Raw genomic sequence first — 19,564 nt, forward strand, 5'->3', positions numbered from 1 at the left:
TTAATAATCATGAAGTCCTTGTGGGATTGCAGTTATATATGATTGCAACAGTTTCTTGGAGAGCTCCATCAAACCAGTCAAATGACTGAAGACAAAGATAATGCTTGTAAAATATAAAGAGAAAGATACATTTGTAATAAATATAAACTACAACTACTATTCAAGTAGAGTATGTAATTTAAAAAATAAACCGCACAAAAACACGTAAAAATAAGAACACAACTTTCTACGTTCCAACCGTTGAAAAGTTTTGACAGATGTATTCACACTAAAACTTTTACGGACGAGATAATTAACAAGTAAATTATCTGCATTGACTACTAAAAAAAAATACGTTCACTTACTTCTGTTAAGGTTATATAATTTTTAGCATTAATTAATGTGATCGGTGGCGGTCCTGAATTACTACACACTTCATCTCCAGAGTTTGAAGAAACTGGACTGAGAATTTCTGGAGTGAGTAACAATTCATCCTCTCCGATGCTCACAGACTGCTTTCCTTGGGCGTTCATAGAGTTGTAATAATCGAACTTTGCGCGTAAAAAAATGAATCTACACAAGTGAGAAAATAATTCAAATATTTAAAAAATTGCTCACACTAACTGTTTATGAACGTAACCAATATTACCAGTAACTACTTTCCCGAAACCAACAAATACAAACAATAAAACAGGTTAACACGAGCGGTCATATAAAAAGTACTAATGAACAGGTTACGAACATATGAATCAAACCCATGACAATCAGTTGGTAATAATTACTTCATTCAACTGCATATGTTTTAATTTGTAGACAGCAATGGATATATCAACACATAATTTCAAAGAACGCACAGAAACTGCTCATAAGTGTATACATCTCTAATCCAGATGTTTTCATCAAGTTCATGCTGTTGATTATTATACTTATTTTCGGTATTATGTTGCACGGACAAAATAATGAGACTACTGAAACAACTTTAAAATACAGGAATAAATGCTTCTTAATTAAATATATTTGTGACATTTCAAAACGATGTATATATTTTTGTAATATTAATTACTATATTGAAGTATTTTTTTGAGACATACTTTATATTATTTTTTATCAGTTTTATATATTTTTTATCAGTTTTATTTGTCTATTTTTTACTTCGTTTTGTTGAAGTCGTTTACCAAACAAATAAAAAGAAGAATTTTATGGAACGCCAGAAATAAAACGCAATTGCTTAGGCTTTGAAAGATTGCAAAGCAATTTTGTCGTGTTTCTCAATACCTAATAAATTGATTATGACATATGGTCATAGCAAAAAATATTGCCTATTAAGTATCTTCATTTGTATATTTTTAAATAAATTTTATTGTAATTTAAATATAATATGTATAAGAATATGCTACTTATGTCATTTAGCACAGGGAAAAGCGCAAAACTATAAGATTTTATTTCATCTCAAGGGCAATGCACTGTGGGTACGATTTGTGTACAGCGCATGCGCACATCAGTTTACAGTTGGATTTTGGCAGAAAATGGCGTCAGCTAAGTTTTTGGAGGAAGCTCTTAGTAGTACAGACGTGGATGAATCGGCGGTGAACGCGTTAGTTGGTTCTCTCGAAGACCAGTTAGTGACTACGGCTCCTGCTGGGTCAAATCAACAAGGAACATCAGTTACAGTGAATCAAAATCATATGACTACCTCTATTTCTAATGGGGGCACAGTAACCACTCAGAAACATGGTGTATCTAACGGTGGGTCAGAATCTATGAATATTATTGTAAACAATGATGGAAGTAAAGTTATTCCTAGTGCATCGCATCAAAGTGGTAATTCAATATCTACTAGTGTAGTGAATACTGTGGTGGCATCGTTACAAGGTGGTGTACCTTCTAGTGGCTTTCTTAATCAAGTAACTTCTAATATAGGCTTAGTTCAGTCAAGTCTTACAAACTTAAATAAATCGCAGGAAAGTGTTAAATTGGTGTATCCGTCGAGTAGTCAAGCAGTAACTACTAGTGTAGGAGTTAATATAAACAATAGAGTTTCATATGCAAATCAAAGTTCAACTTCCCTCCCAAATGGAAATATAGGTCTTGCAGCACATACTGGTTTAAATGCTTCGTCGTCGAGTGTACAGAGCATTGTTACTCAAAGCTATTCTCAGGCCAGTAGCAATGTTAGTAAGCAAATAGGTGGTGTAGTTGGAATGGACCAAAATAAACCCACTGGGACAGCATTGGTGATAAAATCTAGTGGGAATAATCATGGACCTCAAGGCACACAATTAGCCACTGGGGTAGTGTCTGTTCCAATGACTGTTAATACTACTATGACACTTTCTGGATCTCATGTCAATACAGCTATCAGTACAAGTACAACTTCTACTGTGCCTGGTGTTGTTACATTAACAAAACCATTAAATCAGCCTGTAGGATCTCAACAGACTATTGTTGGTAATAATCCTACCACATTAATACCAACAAATGTACAGATTCTTAATGTTAACACACTTAGGGCAGGTACACCAGGACAGCCTGGTCAAAAAACGTTACCTCCTAGGGTTATGATAGGTGCTCCGCAGATGGTTGGTGCACGACCTGGCCAGCCGGGGGTGAGTATTTTAATATTTCCTTCAAATAAAGTTAAAATTATAGTTATAATTGTTATGTAGCTAGTAACTGTTATGATCACATTAGTTGTTGCACCTTTATTAATGCCAAGTTTTAATTTTTATTTCAAAGTAATTATTCGTAATGGTTATTTTAGAGTTGTGTTATTATAAAACTAGTTATATTAGTAGTTTGGTATTTTAAAATTAATGAATTTATATGGTGATTTTCTGTAGATTTAATCTGGTTCTTTGTTGACTAATCTTTATCATCATGAAGAAACTTAAAATATTTATACAATTTTTTTTTTAATCTTGAAATGATAACTTTTTCCGATCAGGATCGTAAAATACCATATTTAAAATTCTTTTTTCTTCAGAATTCTTAATTTTGCATTTAAAATTATTGTTTATTAATATTATCTGTGCTATTAATTACATTTATTCTTAATAATTGAATATTTTTAATTTAAGTTATATTTTGTTTTGTGGGTGCAAGGTTTTAAATTATTATCCAATTTGCTTAGTGTTTAGAATGGTTGTTGTGATTGGGTTTGAATTATAACAGTGATAAACATTATTGAAAACTATTGTAATATAAATTATTTTAACCTAGGGTAAAACTGGTGTTAGGTTTGCCTAAGTTGTGTGTATAGGTTATGTTATTTGAAAGGGTGACATTTGATAATATTCTGTTTATAGAATGGTCTATAATACTTCTAAATGACCGGAAAATACTTTTAAAACTAGTTATGGTTTTTTTACATATTTTTTCAAAATTTGTTGTACACAGCTAAATCTTAGTTGAGTTAATGATTATTCAGCTGGTCTAGAATTAATGAATGATTAACACTTAAAGATTTCTTTGTTGTTTAGATTATCTACCGTAATTTTTTTTTAAAGATTTTTAACTGTAATTTGCAAAAGAAAAAACAATAAATAAAAAGAATTAGAAATTCTGTTTCACTGATATATCATTTGAGGTTTAAGATTTTTGTGTTAGAAAAGTTAGGTTATGAATGTGTGAAAATTTATTCAATACAAATGTGACTGTTTATAATTTAAGTACGTAGTCAAGTTTGGTGTTACAGTTTTGATTTAATTTATATTTTTTCCTTTTATTTAACACATCCGTAATAAAATTAAGAAATACTTCTTATCATGACTGTATTCCTTATATTTTTTACAGCAGTAATTTTATTATCCAACAAATTAATAGCACTGGTGAATTTAGTCAACTTATAAATTAATATTAGTTTTGTTTTGTCTTTCTGTATGTTTTCAGGTGAAATAGAAGTAGGTAAAGATGTTTTTGACTTAGCTTATTGGTGTGGCCCTGTTATTATATAAGCTAATTGGCCAGTTTTGTGTACCTTACGTTTACTAATTTATTACTATATTGATCTGTGAACAGATCAGTAGTGGTCTATAAACAAAAATTTGAAATTTTTTTTTTTATTTCTCTGTCAATGAATGTAATAAACATGAAATATTTTAATTTACACGTTTGTGCTTCTGTTTTCAGTAAATTGTATCTAAATTTTTCTGATATTGTTATATCCCATTTTTGTTGCAGCTTCTTTATTTAAATCTTTTTTCCAGATTTTATTCTTTTTTTAAAACCATTTTCTGATTTGACACAACCCACTACTGTTGTGGAGATTTTTTTTCAATTTGTTTTTACTTACTGAAGTTTCATATAATTATTATTTTAGGAACTTATTTTTAAATGAGCACAATTTTGATATTTTTTTTACAACTTAAAAGTAATGAAAATGTTTGTATTTTTGGGTTTATAAAATTTTGTGTTGCTATACTTTTGAATTGTGTAGTGTATAAGTGAGGCTTTATTTTACACCCTATATCAAACAACAGTCTAAGCAAAATTGTAAAAGTTACAGTATGCAAGTTTAAAATGTAACGGAAAACTTAATTAATATCAAAAAATGTTTAATTGTTTGTCTAGTAATGACAGAAATCTTTATTTTGATAATACTTTTTTAAAGTTTTAATAATATTCTAACCTTACTAATATGAACTAGCATGATTGCTATCAGTTTTTGAGTATGGAATTATGTTTAAAATTTTATTAGTAGTGTTAGTAAATGAATATTTTGTGCATATCATAACTGTGCGTTGAATAGATCATGTCAAGAATGGTAGAGGTGCTATTTCACATTCAGCAAAAAGTGATTCCATTATCTGGAATGGTTAAGGGGAAGTTTGGAAAAAAAACATGATTAGACTAGCCTTGCTAAGTATATTATTTCTATAAAAGAAGATACTCAGTTTTAATTAAGTTCTTGATTATATCTTCTAATTAAATATTTTATTAAAAATAGAAAATTAATCATAATAGGGTGATTTGTTGTAGGCAAAAGTATGTTATACAACAAAGACATAAAATATTGTCCAATTTGGTGTTTTTATTTTGTTAAAATGTCAGAATTTTTATTTGATGTCAATTTGTTTTTTTAAAATCATATTTAAAAGTATCCAGAAACTGTTATTTATGGATATTATTTAAAAGAAAAAATGTATTATAATATTCATTACTGTTTTGGTTCAAAATATGCTGTCAGAATATTTATTCAAGCACTTATTGAAACTACAAATAAATCTGTAGTCTTAAAATTAGTTGTAAAACAAAATTGTTCTTACTTTTGATTTATATAAATGATCATGTGAATAAAATTTAAGATGTTACTGCTCCAAAATATGTAAATATATAAGAACACATTAATATAGATATCAGTTCATTACAATAGATAATGTAGAGCTTTGTATACTTACAACTCCATCTTAATATACAGTGTAAACAAACATGAATCAATAAATCATTGATTCATTGAAATAAAATAAATAATCAAATAAAATCAATGAAAGGTGGAGACACTACCACTCGCTGGCTTTGTGGCGCGAATGGTAGCATCTCCACTTTTCACCTGGAGGTCCTGGGTTCAAGTCCCGGTCAGGAATGACATTTTTCACTTCCTACAAATTTCCATTCGGGCTAAATGATGAGAGCAGTTAATGCCTGCACATCCATTAAAAAAAAAATTAATAAATAATTGATTCTTGAATATATAGATTTGTTTTTTTGCATACTTTTTCTCATCAGTACTTTTCAGCAATTATGCTGATAAAGCAAGTTTTTGTGGCAGAGGAGAAACTATAAACACAAGTGTACAGATTACAAAGTGTTATTGTAGTAGAAGGAACTGGAGTTGATGATTGAGAATATGAATGGGGATAATATGGGTAATATATAATATTATTTGGATATTAAAATGGATATGAATGAGAAAAGAGTTCAGAATGAAGATAAACATAGGAAAAATGAAAGTAATGGCAGTCAAGAAAGACTGCTTTATTAATATTTTTCTGAAGGAAAGAGTATAGAAGAGGTAAAGTTGTTTTAATACTTTAAAAATTTGATCATATAGAATAGAAGCTGTACAGAGTATGTAAGAACAAATTATTTATGAGAAAAGTTCTTCAGTAAAGATTTAATTTTACTTTTCATGGTAAAGCATCTTGGGTGGACTGAAAGGACTTGTGGTTTTGATGAGTTGCTATAGAGAAGAAGAGAGAAAGTTAAATGGACAAAGAAAGTGAGGAAATATCAAGATCAGGAGAGGTACAGAATTTGATGAAGATAATGAAGAAAGAGGAAAACATCTTGTATGGGGCTTATTACATGTAAAAATTGACTTTGAGAAAGAAAATAAGAGTGCTTATAGGGGTTAGGATAGGAGAAGGTAGAAGGAAATGAGAGAAGGAAGATGTTAAATACATGGAAAAATGTTGGAGATTAAGATCTAACCAGTTTCACCAAAAAAAAAAAAAAAAACGTTAAAATACAAAATGTATAATAATTATTATGTGTAATTTAATATTAAGCATATAATTATTACATAACCTCAAAATATAAATGCACATTCTACTTAATGGACTTTATTTTGATTCTTTGAAATGATATAATGATGTTTTCTGTATGGTATTAATTCAGTTCTTTTGTTTATTTGTTGATTAACTTCTTGCCAGGTCTATTTTGTATTGATTTATATAAACAGGTCAAAATAATGCTGAAGAATCTCTTAGAGACGTTTTAGTTCGAAAATATAGTAATCTGGATACTTTTTCAGAACTTGAGAGCCATTTTTTCAATTTTTTCTTTCAAATCACAACATGGGAGATTCCAAATTCTAAGTGCACGTATTTTACTTATAAGTTCACTGTTAACTTTAACAAATATTTTTATTTTATTGTCTTACTGATAAGAAGTAGAACGTAGTTATTAAACTTGCCAACAGTCATACTGGTTATAACCTTTCAACCATAGTGGCGTAGTTATAATACACATAGCTACATAAACTAAAATTTTAAAAATAATTATTAATTTTTTTGACAATTTGTAATTAATTATGTATGTTTAAAAATAAATTTTTTGTAACTATATTCAAGTTTGAGATAGATTGTACTCTGTAATGTGTCACTAAACGTAATATTTTTGGATTAAATAAATTATTGCTTTTTCTTACCCACTTTTAATTTTTTATGTAGGGTTTGCAGTCTACATTTTTACAACACATCTCAGAAAACCATTGATTCATTATTACAAAAGCGCATAGAATTTCATCAATTTAGTTAATTGTTAGTCAATTATTTCTTGTGTTTAAAACTAAAAAGAAGCTGTGCTATTCATAGCTTCTTCTTAAAATAGGTTAAAAAAAAATGTTCTATTCTGAACAGTGCTTACATGAAAGTGATGGAAAATAGTGATGAAACTCTTTTCATCTTATATGTTGCTGAAATTTGAATTTTGCATCTTTGTGTACAAGGGCATGTTTGAAACATTTTTTGTTTTACATCAGTGTGTCCTATAATAGTGAGCAGTTCAGTAGTGTTGTTCATTTAACTTAAAAGTAGGAACATACAAGGTGTGTAAATAAAGTAATGAGACTGGTTCAGAAAAACTTTTTATTTACAATCCAATTATACATGGATTCTATCACCTTCGAACTAGTTCCCTTGGAAAGCCACGCAACGCTTCAAACGGTTTTCCCACTCTTCATAGCAGTGTTGAAACTCAGAAACCGGAATGTCTGTCAGATGGTTGTTACATTTTTAAAAATGTTTTCTACTGTTCCAAAATAGTGTTCTTTAGGTGTATTTTAGAATCGGGAACAGAAAAAAGTCACAGGGACTGAAGTCAGGTGAATAAGGTGGTTGAGGAACTATAGGAATGTTTTTCTTTGCCAAAAACTCATTAATTGAGAGTGCAGTGTGACAAGGTGCATTGGTCATGATGCAGCATCCAGTTGTTTTTGATGGCTGGTTTCACATGGGCAACTCATTTTTGCAGTCTTTCAAGAATTTCTCAGAAAACATATTGATTTACAGTCTGTCCTGTAGGAAAAAACTCCTTACTGATGGTCATTACTAATGAAGAAACAAATTAGTATGGTTTTGATTTGCTCATTTTTGCTTTTTTGGGATGTGGTGAGTTTGAAATATGCCACTCCTTGCTTTGGTGTTTCTGGGCCATACTCAAATATCCAAAATTCCATCTTCAGTAATAACATTTTTTAGAAAATCAGAATCAGTTTTAATTCACTATAGAAGATCGCAGCACACTTACACACTGTTGTTTTTCTGTTCAACAGTGAGGTTTTTTGGGACCAACTTTGTACAAATTTTTTCATCTCCATTTCATTTGTCAAAATTTGATGCACTGTCGTATGGCTCAAATTCAATTATTCTGCAATCATTCTGACAGTTAATTGCCGGTTGTACTGTATCAAGTCTCTGAATCGCTCAACATTGTTGTTACTTTTTGACGTTAACGGTCTTCTAGAGCATGGATGATCCGCAACTGATACCCACCATCTGAAAATGCTTTAAACCACTTAAAAACTTGGGCTCATGACAGAGCGTCATCTCCATAGCCCATTTCAATTTTATAAAAATTTCAGTAGCATTCTCACCAAGTTGAACACAAAACTTGATTGCACAACATTGCTCATAATTAGTATCACTCATTTTTGTAATGCACAACAAACACTCGTTTCATGAAAGGTTTGTTTATGTCATGTGGCAACAGTAGACTAAAAATATTAATACCTAATATAAATCAGCTGTTCATATAACCATATGTTTACTATTAACTTTACAGTATTGCCACTTTGGCTGCCAAAAAAACTAGTGTCATTACTTTATTTACAGACCTCGTTTGTAGAAACTAGCCATTGCTTTCAAGTAGAGTAAATTTCAAAGCAGTGCCATGTAATAAATATAAAACTTATTATGGAAGTTAAATTCATTTGCCAAATGTTGTTTATTTTTGTAATTCATTATATTACTGCAACTTGTCGCAGGTTAAAAAAGTTTATGATTTTTATTCATAATATGTTATATATTCTTGAACAATATTTGTGATTGCTGTTGGTTAGGCTGTACGTTAGTTTTTATAATTATCTATCATATTATATTTTCTATCTGTTATATATTATATTTTCACTAACTGTATATTGTTTGTCACTTTAACAGCTTGGTTTTGCATTTTGCAAATAACAAAAATATTTCTATTATTATTTTATTAATAATAATAATGATGACAGTATGCATTATTATGTTTTGTTTTCCTTGTTAACTCAAGAAAAAATCATCACATGTGTTTTTAAATTATTTTACATCAGCTTTGTTACATAAAAAATAATAATTAGCCTATGTTAATCTTTTTTTGTTTGGCCTGTAGTGTTAAATTTTGTTTAATATCATTTCTTTATTTTTGATATGTTATAATATTCAAGATAGTATAGACTGTATGAAATTAAAATAATGTAATACTATTATATATCTTTTAGAAGTTACAGTTGTAAAGTTGAAACATAGTTTTCTATTTTTTATATGTTTTGTGATCCAAGGAGTTGGGAGTGTGGGATTATGTTTAATGGCATTAAGGCAATAATGGCTACTATGATCTGCACTTGTATAATGATTTTCTGTTAAATATTTTTTCAGATTTTTTTTTTTAATATTTTGTTTACAAAGTTTATAATTATTATTAATTTCTTTTAATAGTCGTTGCATTTTATAAAAAGTTATTTCTATTTTGTATCTGAAGATCTTAGGTTTATCAGTTTTTTTATTAGCAATTTATAGTTTATTTTTTTATTTCGTTTTAGAGATAGTGTTATTGAATTTATTTAATTATAAAATGAATTTAGAACCCAAAAAAGACCTACAATTAATATAATAAGAGTACATACAATTAATTGTTCCTTGCTGCTTGTGGTGTAGCTGATAAGAGGTTTAATTTTATGCTAATGAGTATTGTGCTTCAAATTTAAAAAAATTTTATATTTTTTTTATTGGAGACATTGTTGATATCTTATGTTAAATATGTTGCCTTCTAAAATAGTTGGAACTCACAAATAGAAACCTGAAAATCTTACAGAATAATTATATATCATTGAATACTGTACACTATTCATAGTTTAAATTTGCAGTTTATATTAATCAAAATAAAATACTTCAGTGTTTTCAATGTAGATCATCACAGTAATTATGTGTTGAAATAGTGTAGTATTCATTTTTAATATTACTCATCTGCAGAATGTTTTTTCGTTCTGCATTTTTTTTTTTACTTGGAATAATTTTTGTTTTTTTTCTTTAATTTTGTATGTGCCTTTTTATTTATTAAAATATAGGTACATTGATTTATGAATGTGTTTTAAGTATTAATTTGTAAATAATGCAAAGTAATTTTTAAAACTTGATATAAACTCTTTTTTTGTTTTTGACTCTATTACATAATTTGGATGTAATTAATGTTTTGTTTTTCATTTATAAGAATATTATAAGGTTTCTAAATCGTCAGTGTAAGGTTGTTCGAAAATGAGAATTAGAACAGGATATTATATATCCTGAGAGTTATAACAGGATAATCTGGTAAAGAGTTTTCTGCAACAATTTGATTGTTCAGTATCTGAAGCATTGTCATTAAATTTTATAATTGGGAAAATAGTTTTCATTATGCTTAAATATTTAGTGGCAGTATGCCAAAAAATTAACTATTCAAGCAGTGCATTTAGAAGTTGCTGTTGAAAATTAGATTTAGCTAGAAAAAATAAACCAAATAAGGAGAGTATCCATTGAATGTTATGAGATTGTGGAACAGTGTGTTCATTTTATAAGGAAGTACAAGAGACATTTGTTGTATAAGAAGTGTGGTGTACAAGAAATGGTAACAAACATGAGTTGATTTGAGTCTTTAATTATTGTTAAAGATGACACCGCAATAGGTTCATTAAAATACAGGACTAATTTTTAAGTGGAACAAACATCTGTTATTATTCCCCCAGCTCATTGATTGTGAAAATTTCAAAAGGTGGTTTCTAGAAAAGTTAATTCCCAATCTTCTAGATGATAGTGTGGGTTTTGTTTAGAAAATGCATGTTATTACACTCTGAAATAATTTAAAAAAGGAAAAATGAATCTAGCGTTGTTTTTATATGGTCTTGCACATTGTGTTTTGTGTTGTTTTTATTAGGAGATGAAGAGCACCTCATTCATTATATAATTATAGAAGCGGGTATTATATCATAACTAAAATGTCATATAAGTCAGAACTAACTTTGTTCCTTATCTTTGTCAATACTTTTGTTCCATATATGTTTGAAAATTAAATGTAAAAACAAGTGTTATTATCATAAAAATTTCAATGATGAATCTATTTTCATTTATTCTTATTATTAATACAGTAGTTCATTCAGTAAGACTATGTGTATGGTATTTTTTTTTTTTACCAAAGTTGTGTTGTAATTAAGGCAGGATTACAATCACTGGTGGATGCTATGTGCATGTGGGCTTTGCTTCATCTAAGTTTTTCCTTTAACCCACTAGGATGAAGTAGTGGTGAATGCGTCTTTGCAAATCAGCTGATTTTGAAGTTGAGAGTTCCAATGTTCAAATCCTAGTAAAGGCAGTTATTTTTATAAGGATTTGAATACCAGATCATGGATACTGGTGTTCTTTGGTGGTTGGGTTTCAGTTAACCACACATCTCAGAAATAGTCGACCTAAGACTGTACAAGACTACACTTTACTTACACTCATATCACTTCACTTACATATCATCCTCATTTATCCTCTGAAGTAATACCTGTTGGTAATTCCCAAAGGCTAAACAGGGAAAAAAGTTCTTTGCTTTACCATAGCATTATTGCTACCCATTAAAAATTTCCATAGTAGACAATTTAAAACTGTTGTAAGAAGAAAATGTGTTCTGGTTGATGAGATTTAGAATAGAAACATGAAATAAACATATTTTTAAACATTTTTGGATCTGGGATTAGAAAGGAGGTGGTTCTTAGTTTTACCTACTATGTTTTTTTTGCATGTTCAAGTATTATCCAGATGATTTTTTTATATTCTGGAGGAAATTCCTCTGGTGGCCCCCATTAAGTTTTTTCAGGTAAACTGGAAGATGTCTTTTTTCATACGGGGAAATTTTTTGTCAGCCTATCAATGTTAGGAAAAAAGTAGGTAATAATAGTTTCTCATGTACTATAAAATTGTAACTTTAAAAGTTAGTGCTAAATTAAAAACAAATTTTTACTAAAACAAATATTTACTTACCCTTAATTTGACACTAGTTTTTTAGGTGTTTATTTTTATTGTTTAATATTTGGCGAATATAGTACTGGGTTTTATTTATTTAGATTAATGATTTATTTTCTTCTTCATTTCACTTGGAATGTTCGCATGTAGAAGTTATTGCAGTACAGTAGGGTATAAAAAAATACAAGTTTTACAACCTGATTAGTTTCTTGTTTATAGTAATTAATTCTCTTAATTTAATTAGATTAACTTTTTTTTAATCATAGTGTGCTTTATATTGTTGAATTGTAACCTATTATAAGAAAGAGACTTTTATGTAATTATATTTATGTACATGTTTGTATACTCTGCATCTATAAATTGCTTTCCTTAAGTGACACTTGTGTGGTTCTGTTTTGCACTATTGTTGTTTGTTTTAATAATGCATTATATTTTTAGAAATATCTTTTGCTATCAGTTTCTTTTTTTGTTATATTTTAATTATTGCATAATATGTTAATATTACTATTTGTGAATGTTTTTGTTAGATTTTATTTTAGTGTACTAAATTGTGCTTATATGTACATTTGTTAAACTAACTGAATGTGTCTTTTTTAAAATATTAAGCTAGTTTTACCAATTTAATTGTACAATAAATAAAATTTGCAAGTATTGTTTATAATGTGGATAGTGTATATCAAAATTTAGTTGGCATTTATTAACTAATCTAATGCACTTTCAATTTTTATGAATAATTATGTTGTACTTTCTTGCCAATGTGTAGGTATTAAGTTATTTCTGTATAATACTTACTGTCCTAATTTTTACTTAATTGGTTATATTTGATCAGTGTATATATATATATATATATATATATAGATAGATAGATAGATAAAAGTGCACAATGATGTGTTTATTGTTTATGCATGGCGTTAATACATGAATTTTAATTTTATGATAAGCTTTGGTTCTTTTTTTTATTACCCTTATATAAACAGCATACAACCTGCATTTATATATACATGTTTTTAGAACTTAGTAAATTAAATTTTATATAAAAACATAGTTAAAACAAAAGTGGCTGTTAAATAAAATAGGTTTACTTTTATGCACTTATTCTTAAAATAAATAAATCAGCATTAACAACTGGTGAAGTGGAAAAAACATACAAGCTGATTGATATTTATTGCTGTTATTTGAGAAAATGTTGTTCTGAGATTGTTTAAAATGGTTATATTAATGCTGAAATTATACTTTACTGTATTAATGTATATCACTGTGAAGGTAGCATTTGTAATGTATTATTTCACAGCAACACTCAAGTTGCAAGAAACATCAGGATTGCTTTTTCTGAAAGCAATGATGTTTTCAGTCAATCACTAGTAAATGTAATGAATTGCTAATTGTTAGATAGAGTGTCACCTATATTTTAAACATATTCGTGATAAATGAAGTCTAAAATTATTCAAGAAGGTATTAATTTTACTTTTCATTTTTCCTAATAAGTCTAACATGAATCTTGTTATTTTTGAGAATTATTGCTGTTTTCAGGAGTGTATTATGTTTATTGTCTGTGATAGTCCTGTTACTTTTATACCACCTGATAAAAAAATTTAGATTTAGCATAGATTTAGAAGAGAATAGACTTTTCATCTCAGGTTAGGAATTAGTTGCATACTTTTGCATGTTGGATATGAAGTACCTGAAGTTAATATTAGTTGTGCATTGTATTGAACTATTTTTTATTATTGAACACTCCTTCATTATGTACTGCAGCCAATTAACTGGGAGATTGGCCACTCATAAATCTCCATTCATGGTTATCTTACGTTAAGAGTGTGAAAAAAAAGGCACAATATTTTCAACCCATGTGATTGTTTTTGTGTCACTAATTTATAGTAGTATTAAAATTTGAATTTTATTAACATTTTGATTGATTAATAATAATTAATTACCTTGCTTTATTTATGAAATTTGTAAATTTGCAATACAAAATGTTGTGTCTTTATAAGTTTTTGTGATTTATCTATTTTTATTTTACTTTGTGATGCTGAAAAAAAATTAAGGTTAGGTAAATGAAGCAAAATTATTTATTCAATTTCATAATTTTATTATTCAAAACCCTTGGGGATTAATTATATATTTTGTTATGAGATGTATGTAGTTTCATATATTTTGCTGATCACAAATAAATTACAACTTTTTTTACGTATTTTTTAATCATGTAGATATTTATTTGTTAAAAAAAAAGTAATATAATTAAGAAGAGTTAACTTTTAATTAAAAGTTAAATAAATTACTGAAATTTATTTTTATGAATTATTGTATAACTGGAAAATAAATTTCAGAATAAATAAAAACTGTTAAGTTTTGTTTTATTAATTGATTTTTACTTTTGAAAATTATTTGAAGTTGAAATATTAATGACTTAAAATGTATAACAAACACGTATGTTTGTTAAATACCTTGTAAGCAGGTGTATTAGACTATGGTTATGTCAAACATAAAATATTTCTTCTAATGCCGATATATTAATTTTTTCTTAAAGTTTTTCATATTATTTTTGTAAAGTAATTAATTGATTTTAGTTAGCTGTCACAAATCAAATTATCTGACTTAATTTTCTCATCAATGAAGAGGTGCAAAATATTCATTCAAATAATGTATTTTCTGATAATTCATTCCTTTTTTAACACTTATCTTTATCATCATTATTAATACACACATATTAATCTTTGATCTATGTTTGCAGTAGGATTATTAATTATATTAAGAAAATAAATTTTTACTGGTTGATGGGATAAAAATATGTTCAATATTTCTAGAGTTTTTAGAAAAAAAATTGGCCCTTTACAAAATATGAATAATACTGAATGTGGTGAATTGAGGTACTTATTAATTTAATTGTTTTATTGAAACTAATGGTGTTTGTCTTTTGCTGTATGATACTGCAAGATGCTGTAAACAGTAATTCAATAATCACACAACACAGTTTATCAGTAAACGTTTTAAAACCTAAAAAAAACCTGATTAATAATACAAAAAAGGTAAATAAATATCTTCAAACATGTTCAGTGGGAAGCAGCTATCATTTGATTAAAGTTACTGCTCATCAAATACTTTTTATTGTAAGAAAGAATAAAAAATAAAATGTTCAGTTAAGTCAATGAAGATTAGTATAATAAAACAATCTATCCATACAAAAGCTTACAAAAAAATCTTGAAGCCGATTCTCAAAAAGCAATTAATAACAGAGTATACTAATAAATAAATTACTAGTTATCATTTGGTAATTTAACTAGTAATATTCCCTCGTTGACTTTTTCATAGTAGTATAATCATCTTGATTATTGTGTGTAATTATCTTGCTGTTCATAAAACAAGCTGCTGGGTAATTATTTTCTTGCGATAATTATTGTTTATCGCTTGTTCTGGTTGAAATATTTTATTTTGTAGTAATTTTTGAGTTTTTTACAAATACCATTTAAACCTGCCCATCATCTTTTATTCTACAAATTTTGGTACATAGCTTATTGTGTTCCTAGCTGATGTAGTTAATAATTTTAAAATCCTTGGTACAAAATTGTTTAAATTCTGGTGAGTTTCATGTAAGCATTAAGTAGGTAAAAGTACAAAAAAATACAAGTTTTTACGTCAGTTTTTTAAAGAAAAATTTCAGTAATGAAATTAAATTAAACAACTAAAGGGAAAAGTGAATGGAAATAAAATAAAAGACCATCCTCAACATTTCATCATTATTAAGATTCAAACTTATCAGTCAAGTCAGCGAGCCAAGTGTAGAAAAAAATAATGCAATTTGTTTTGAAAGAACCTATGTATTATCCTACAGAAGCTGAGTTACAAATTAATAATCATTTGCTGAAACTCGTGCTTTGGTGAAGCCAAAATTCAGCTACAATAAAATTGTGGAAAACTTGGCATAGTGGATAAATTGGGTAGAGAAAGTACAGTGTTCTGCAAAACAGTGTAATATATTACAGATTTGCATGTATCAGCATGTTACGAAAGAAAAATTGATTTCTGTATATATTAATAGAAAACAGTGGGGTATTGATAGTATAGAGTTTGATAAGAGTGAAGAACTATGTACAGATACTGAACTGTATAGAACAGAACTATACATACTGTTAATTCTTTTTTTAATACTGATAAAAATGTATCACTCAACATGAGAACATGCATATGTACTTTTATGCATGTTACAGTGTATGACTTTGGCAACTCTTTATACTGACTTTAACATGTTAAATAAAATACACGGTCCTATCCATTCAATTTAACATCCAGTAGAGTTGTAATACATTGCAGGTGAACAGACATCTGTAAGTTTTTCTAGCAGAGTACACAGAGCTTTTTTAGCTTCTGTAATTTTTAAATGCTTTGTCTAAGATTGCTACTATGTTTTGTATATCACAAATGGTTCCACATATGTGCGACATATATTTTTTCTTTTATGGCCTTAGTAATTTTATGTTGCTCAAAAGTTTCTGAAATTTAAAGCTAAATGTCTAAAAGATAGTGTAAAATGCCACCTGCTGTATAGAACCAATAGCTGATTTTAATTTTTATAAAAAATAAGTATGGGGAAAAAAGGAAACTGTACATCATGTGCGTTTCCTTATAGGTAATCACTTGACTGAAGTATGGGATTGTCTAATTATAGTTTTATACTGTCAGTATCTTAATATTGTCTGCCATCTCAGTCTGTCTGTATGTCATCATAGTCGTACAGTCTGGCTGCATTATCTTGTATTTGTATAATGGATAGCAGCCTGGCAATCTGATGATGGGATGCTGCAAATGTATACTATCACATTAGGTCTATATTAAACAGTAAAGTACTCTGATATTGATATTATATCTTGTGAATTTTATTACCTCTGGGTTGATACTTCTCTTTCCTTTATTATTAATATCTTATTCATTAGATAAATTTTATGATTTTTTTATTAAAAAAATATTATGTTTGCTGTTTCCATGATGGAATGATGACTCTATGGATTGTCAAAAAATTATATTTTCTTCGCCAGGTTGAATTAAAAAGTACCCAATTAGTGAGTGAAGTGCCATCTGTGTAAAGCTAGCTCAGCTTTTTTAATTCTATATTCTAATAATATTGCTTTGCCAGAAGGGATGTTTCTATCTAATGGTTCCATTTAATTTAGCTATATTGTGGATTTTTTAGAATATCAAGCACTCTTTTTTACTGTACTCTGATAATATATTAGTGATATTACTTGTTATTAGCTACTGCAGTTTATTTCTTCTCTTTTTTATATTATCAGTGAGGTAGCTGTGATAAGAAAGGAATTATCAAGGACATAGTATGTTTAGTTGTTTTTCAGCTTGGGTGAAGAAGGAGCATCTATGGTAATAGAAGTACAATTTTTAAGTGTAGATCTTGAGATTTGAAAGAGATTCTTCAAAATATTTGTATAGAGCATTAAGGTAGTGAAATGTGGAATGGTTGGTAAACCATACAAGAAAAGAATTCTTTTTACAGTGGTGTTAAAAATTGCGTGACTTGATGCAGTAACAAACTGGTGAAATATGAATAGAGGAGAGAAATTTATATTAAAATTTTGTAAGAGAAAAAAAATTGTTAGTTTAAAATTAAACTCTAACGTGGTAGGGAAAAGGATTGTTGTGTGTGAAAAATAAGGTTATAAGTTAACACAAAGTAGAAAAGAATGGAGATTAACATTAAACTAATTAAATGATTGATGATGAAGATTCAATGAGTGCATGAACCATCACTTTTTTATTTGTTATAAAAATTAGAATTATTGCATTCATAAATATCCATGAGTATAAAATCTGTGTTCTTTTTATTCATTTAAATTGTTGTTACAGCAATATGTGTAAAACTGTGTTGAACAATAACTATCCCAAAATTTTAAATTATTTACCAACTTTTGGATATTCCGGAAGAAGATTGAAAATTGCTATAAACAATATAATTTTAATATAATATAAATAATCCGAGTTTATTAATTATGAATTCTTAGAATTTATTGTTTCTTTTCTTTCTTTTTTATATAGCAAATAACATTGCAAACTCTGCAAGGATTACAACCAGGTACTCAGGGGCATTTATTAGTAAAAACTGAAAATGGCCAGTATCAGTTACTACGTGTTGGACCGGCCACTACACCAACAGCAGCAATTGCACCAAACAATGCTGCAAATACTGCCTTTCGTGTCCAACCTGTCCCTGCTGTGGTAAGTTTAAATTTTATTGTATACAATCTTTTTTTATTTATAACTGTTTATTTTAATTTTAAATAGTTGACAGATGACAATAGGTTGTAATCGTACTTATAGTCAGCGATCGCTTTTGTTCATATTATGCAAAGTATTTCCACATTATTACCTTGAGCTGAATAATTTATCTGAAATTATGTTTATTTGAAGACTTTATCTGAAATTATGTTTATCTTCTTAATTAATTGGGTGTGTTTTGAGAAAATTTAAAATTATGTATAGCGATAGAGCAAGAAAATAGAATTTTTATTTACAGATAATTGCTTTTGAAAGAATAGGAAAGAATTGATTAAAAGAACTGTATTTTGAGAAAAAATATTTATTTATTATCTGAGATTTTTAACTTTTTATTTATTCCACTTCAGTAAATTATTAACAGTGCTGTATGTTATGCTTCTTTTTTTTCTTTTTTTTGCAGCCCATAGTTATTTCTAGGTGATTTCTTTGCTTACTTTGTTTTACATGTTGACAACCTGTAATCTGTTTTCCCGTTACTTACAAATGAACAACATTTTGTAAAAAATGCCCTTTACTTTTTTTTTACTATGTATATTTTATTTTAGGCATTATCTCTTTACATTATTTCTTTGTAATCCCAATGTTTTTCACTAGTCACTTCTCAATGTTCTAGAAGATTGCTTTTCCAATAAAGTCAGTGCCTTTGGATGTGCTAAATAATCTGGGCAGAAAGCTCTCCAAGTAGGAAAAATGCTGTCTGTTTATAAACTCTTTGAAACTGGGGAACAAGTCAAAGTCTGTTATATACCTGACTGGGGATTGTATGGTGTGCGAGGTAACATTTGCTGTTTGTACTTACTCATTAAATCTGTTGTAGCCTTTCCTGAATGCAAGCATATTTCATGCAGAATGATTGGCCCAACTCTGAGCAAGCACTTTTACAGGAAGTTGCTGTCTTCACATAAACCTCAGTCTATAATGGTGGTTCTCATCATAAGCTATGATTATTTGCTTGTTCTTGTCAAAGTTTTTAAGTTGAGGAAGGAGACTTCTCTATTTGTTTAATTGTGATTTCTACCAAGATCTCAAGGTCTCTTGAGATCTTCAATGAGAAGTTTTTGATGTGATGCTAA

The 19,564-nt window shown here is 28.2% G+C and overlaps 2 protein-coding genes across 4 annotated transcripts in view; one reads left to right on the forward strand and one right to left on the reverse strand.

The window, feature by feature from the left end:
• Positions 1-893, reverse strand: part of DEF8 (differentially expressed in FDCP 8 homolog) — a 32,500-nt gene extending 31,607 nt beyond the window's left edge. The window contains exon 1 of one of the 2 annotated variants that reach the window (XM_075373234.1): positions 345-893. In XM_075373234.1, the coding sequence (XP_075229349.1) occupies positions 345-512 (168 nt within the window). In that variant the 5' untranslated portion in view covers positions 513-893. The remainder of the gene's footprint in view (positions 1-344) is intronic. The other variant, XM_075373235.1, reaches the window with a different exon arrangement.
• Positions 894-1,486: 593 nt separating this feature from the next.
• Positions 1,487-19,564, forward strand: part of LOC142329210 (transcription initiation factor TFIID subunit 4-like) — a 101,419-nt gene continuing 83,341 nt past the window's right edge. For both annotated transcript variants that reach the window (XM_075373612.1, XM_075373610.1), the window contains exons 1-2: positions 1,487-2,585; positions 18,252-18,431. In XM_075373612.1, coding sequence (XP_075229727.1) covers positions 1,506-2,585; positions 18,252-18,431 — 1,260 coding nt within the window. In that variant the 5' untranslated portion in view covers positions 1,487-1,505. The remainder of the gene's footprint in view (positions 2,586-18,251; positions 18,432-19,564) is intronic.

The sequence above is a fragment of the Lycorma delicatula genome, chromosome 8, assembly GCF_047948215.1.
Source record: "Lycorma delicatula isolate Av1 chromosome 8, ASM4794821v1, whole genome shotgun sequence".
Lineage (NCBI taxonomy): Eukaryota > Metazoa > Arthropoda > Insecta > Hemiptera > Fulgoridae > Lycorma > Lycorma delicatula.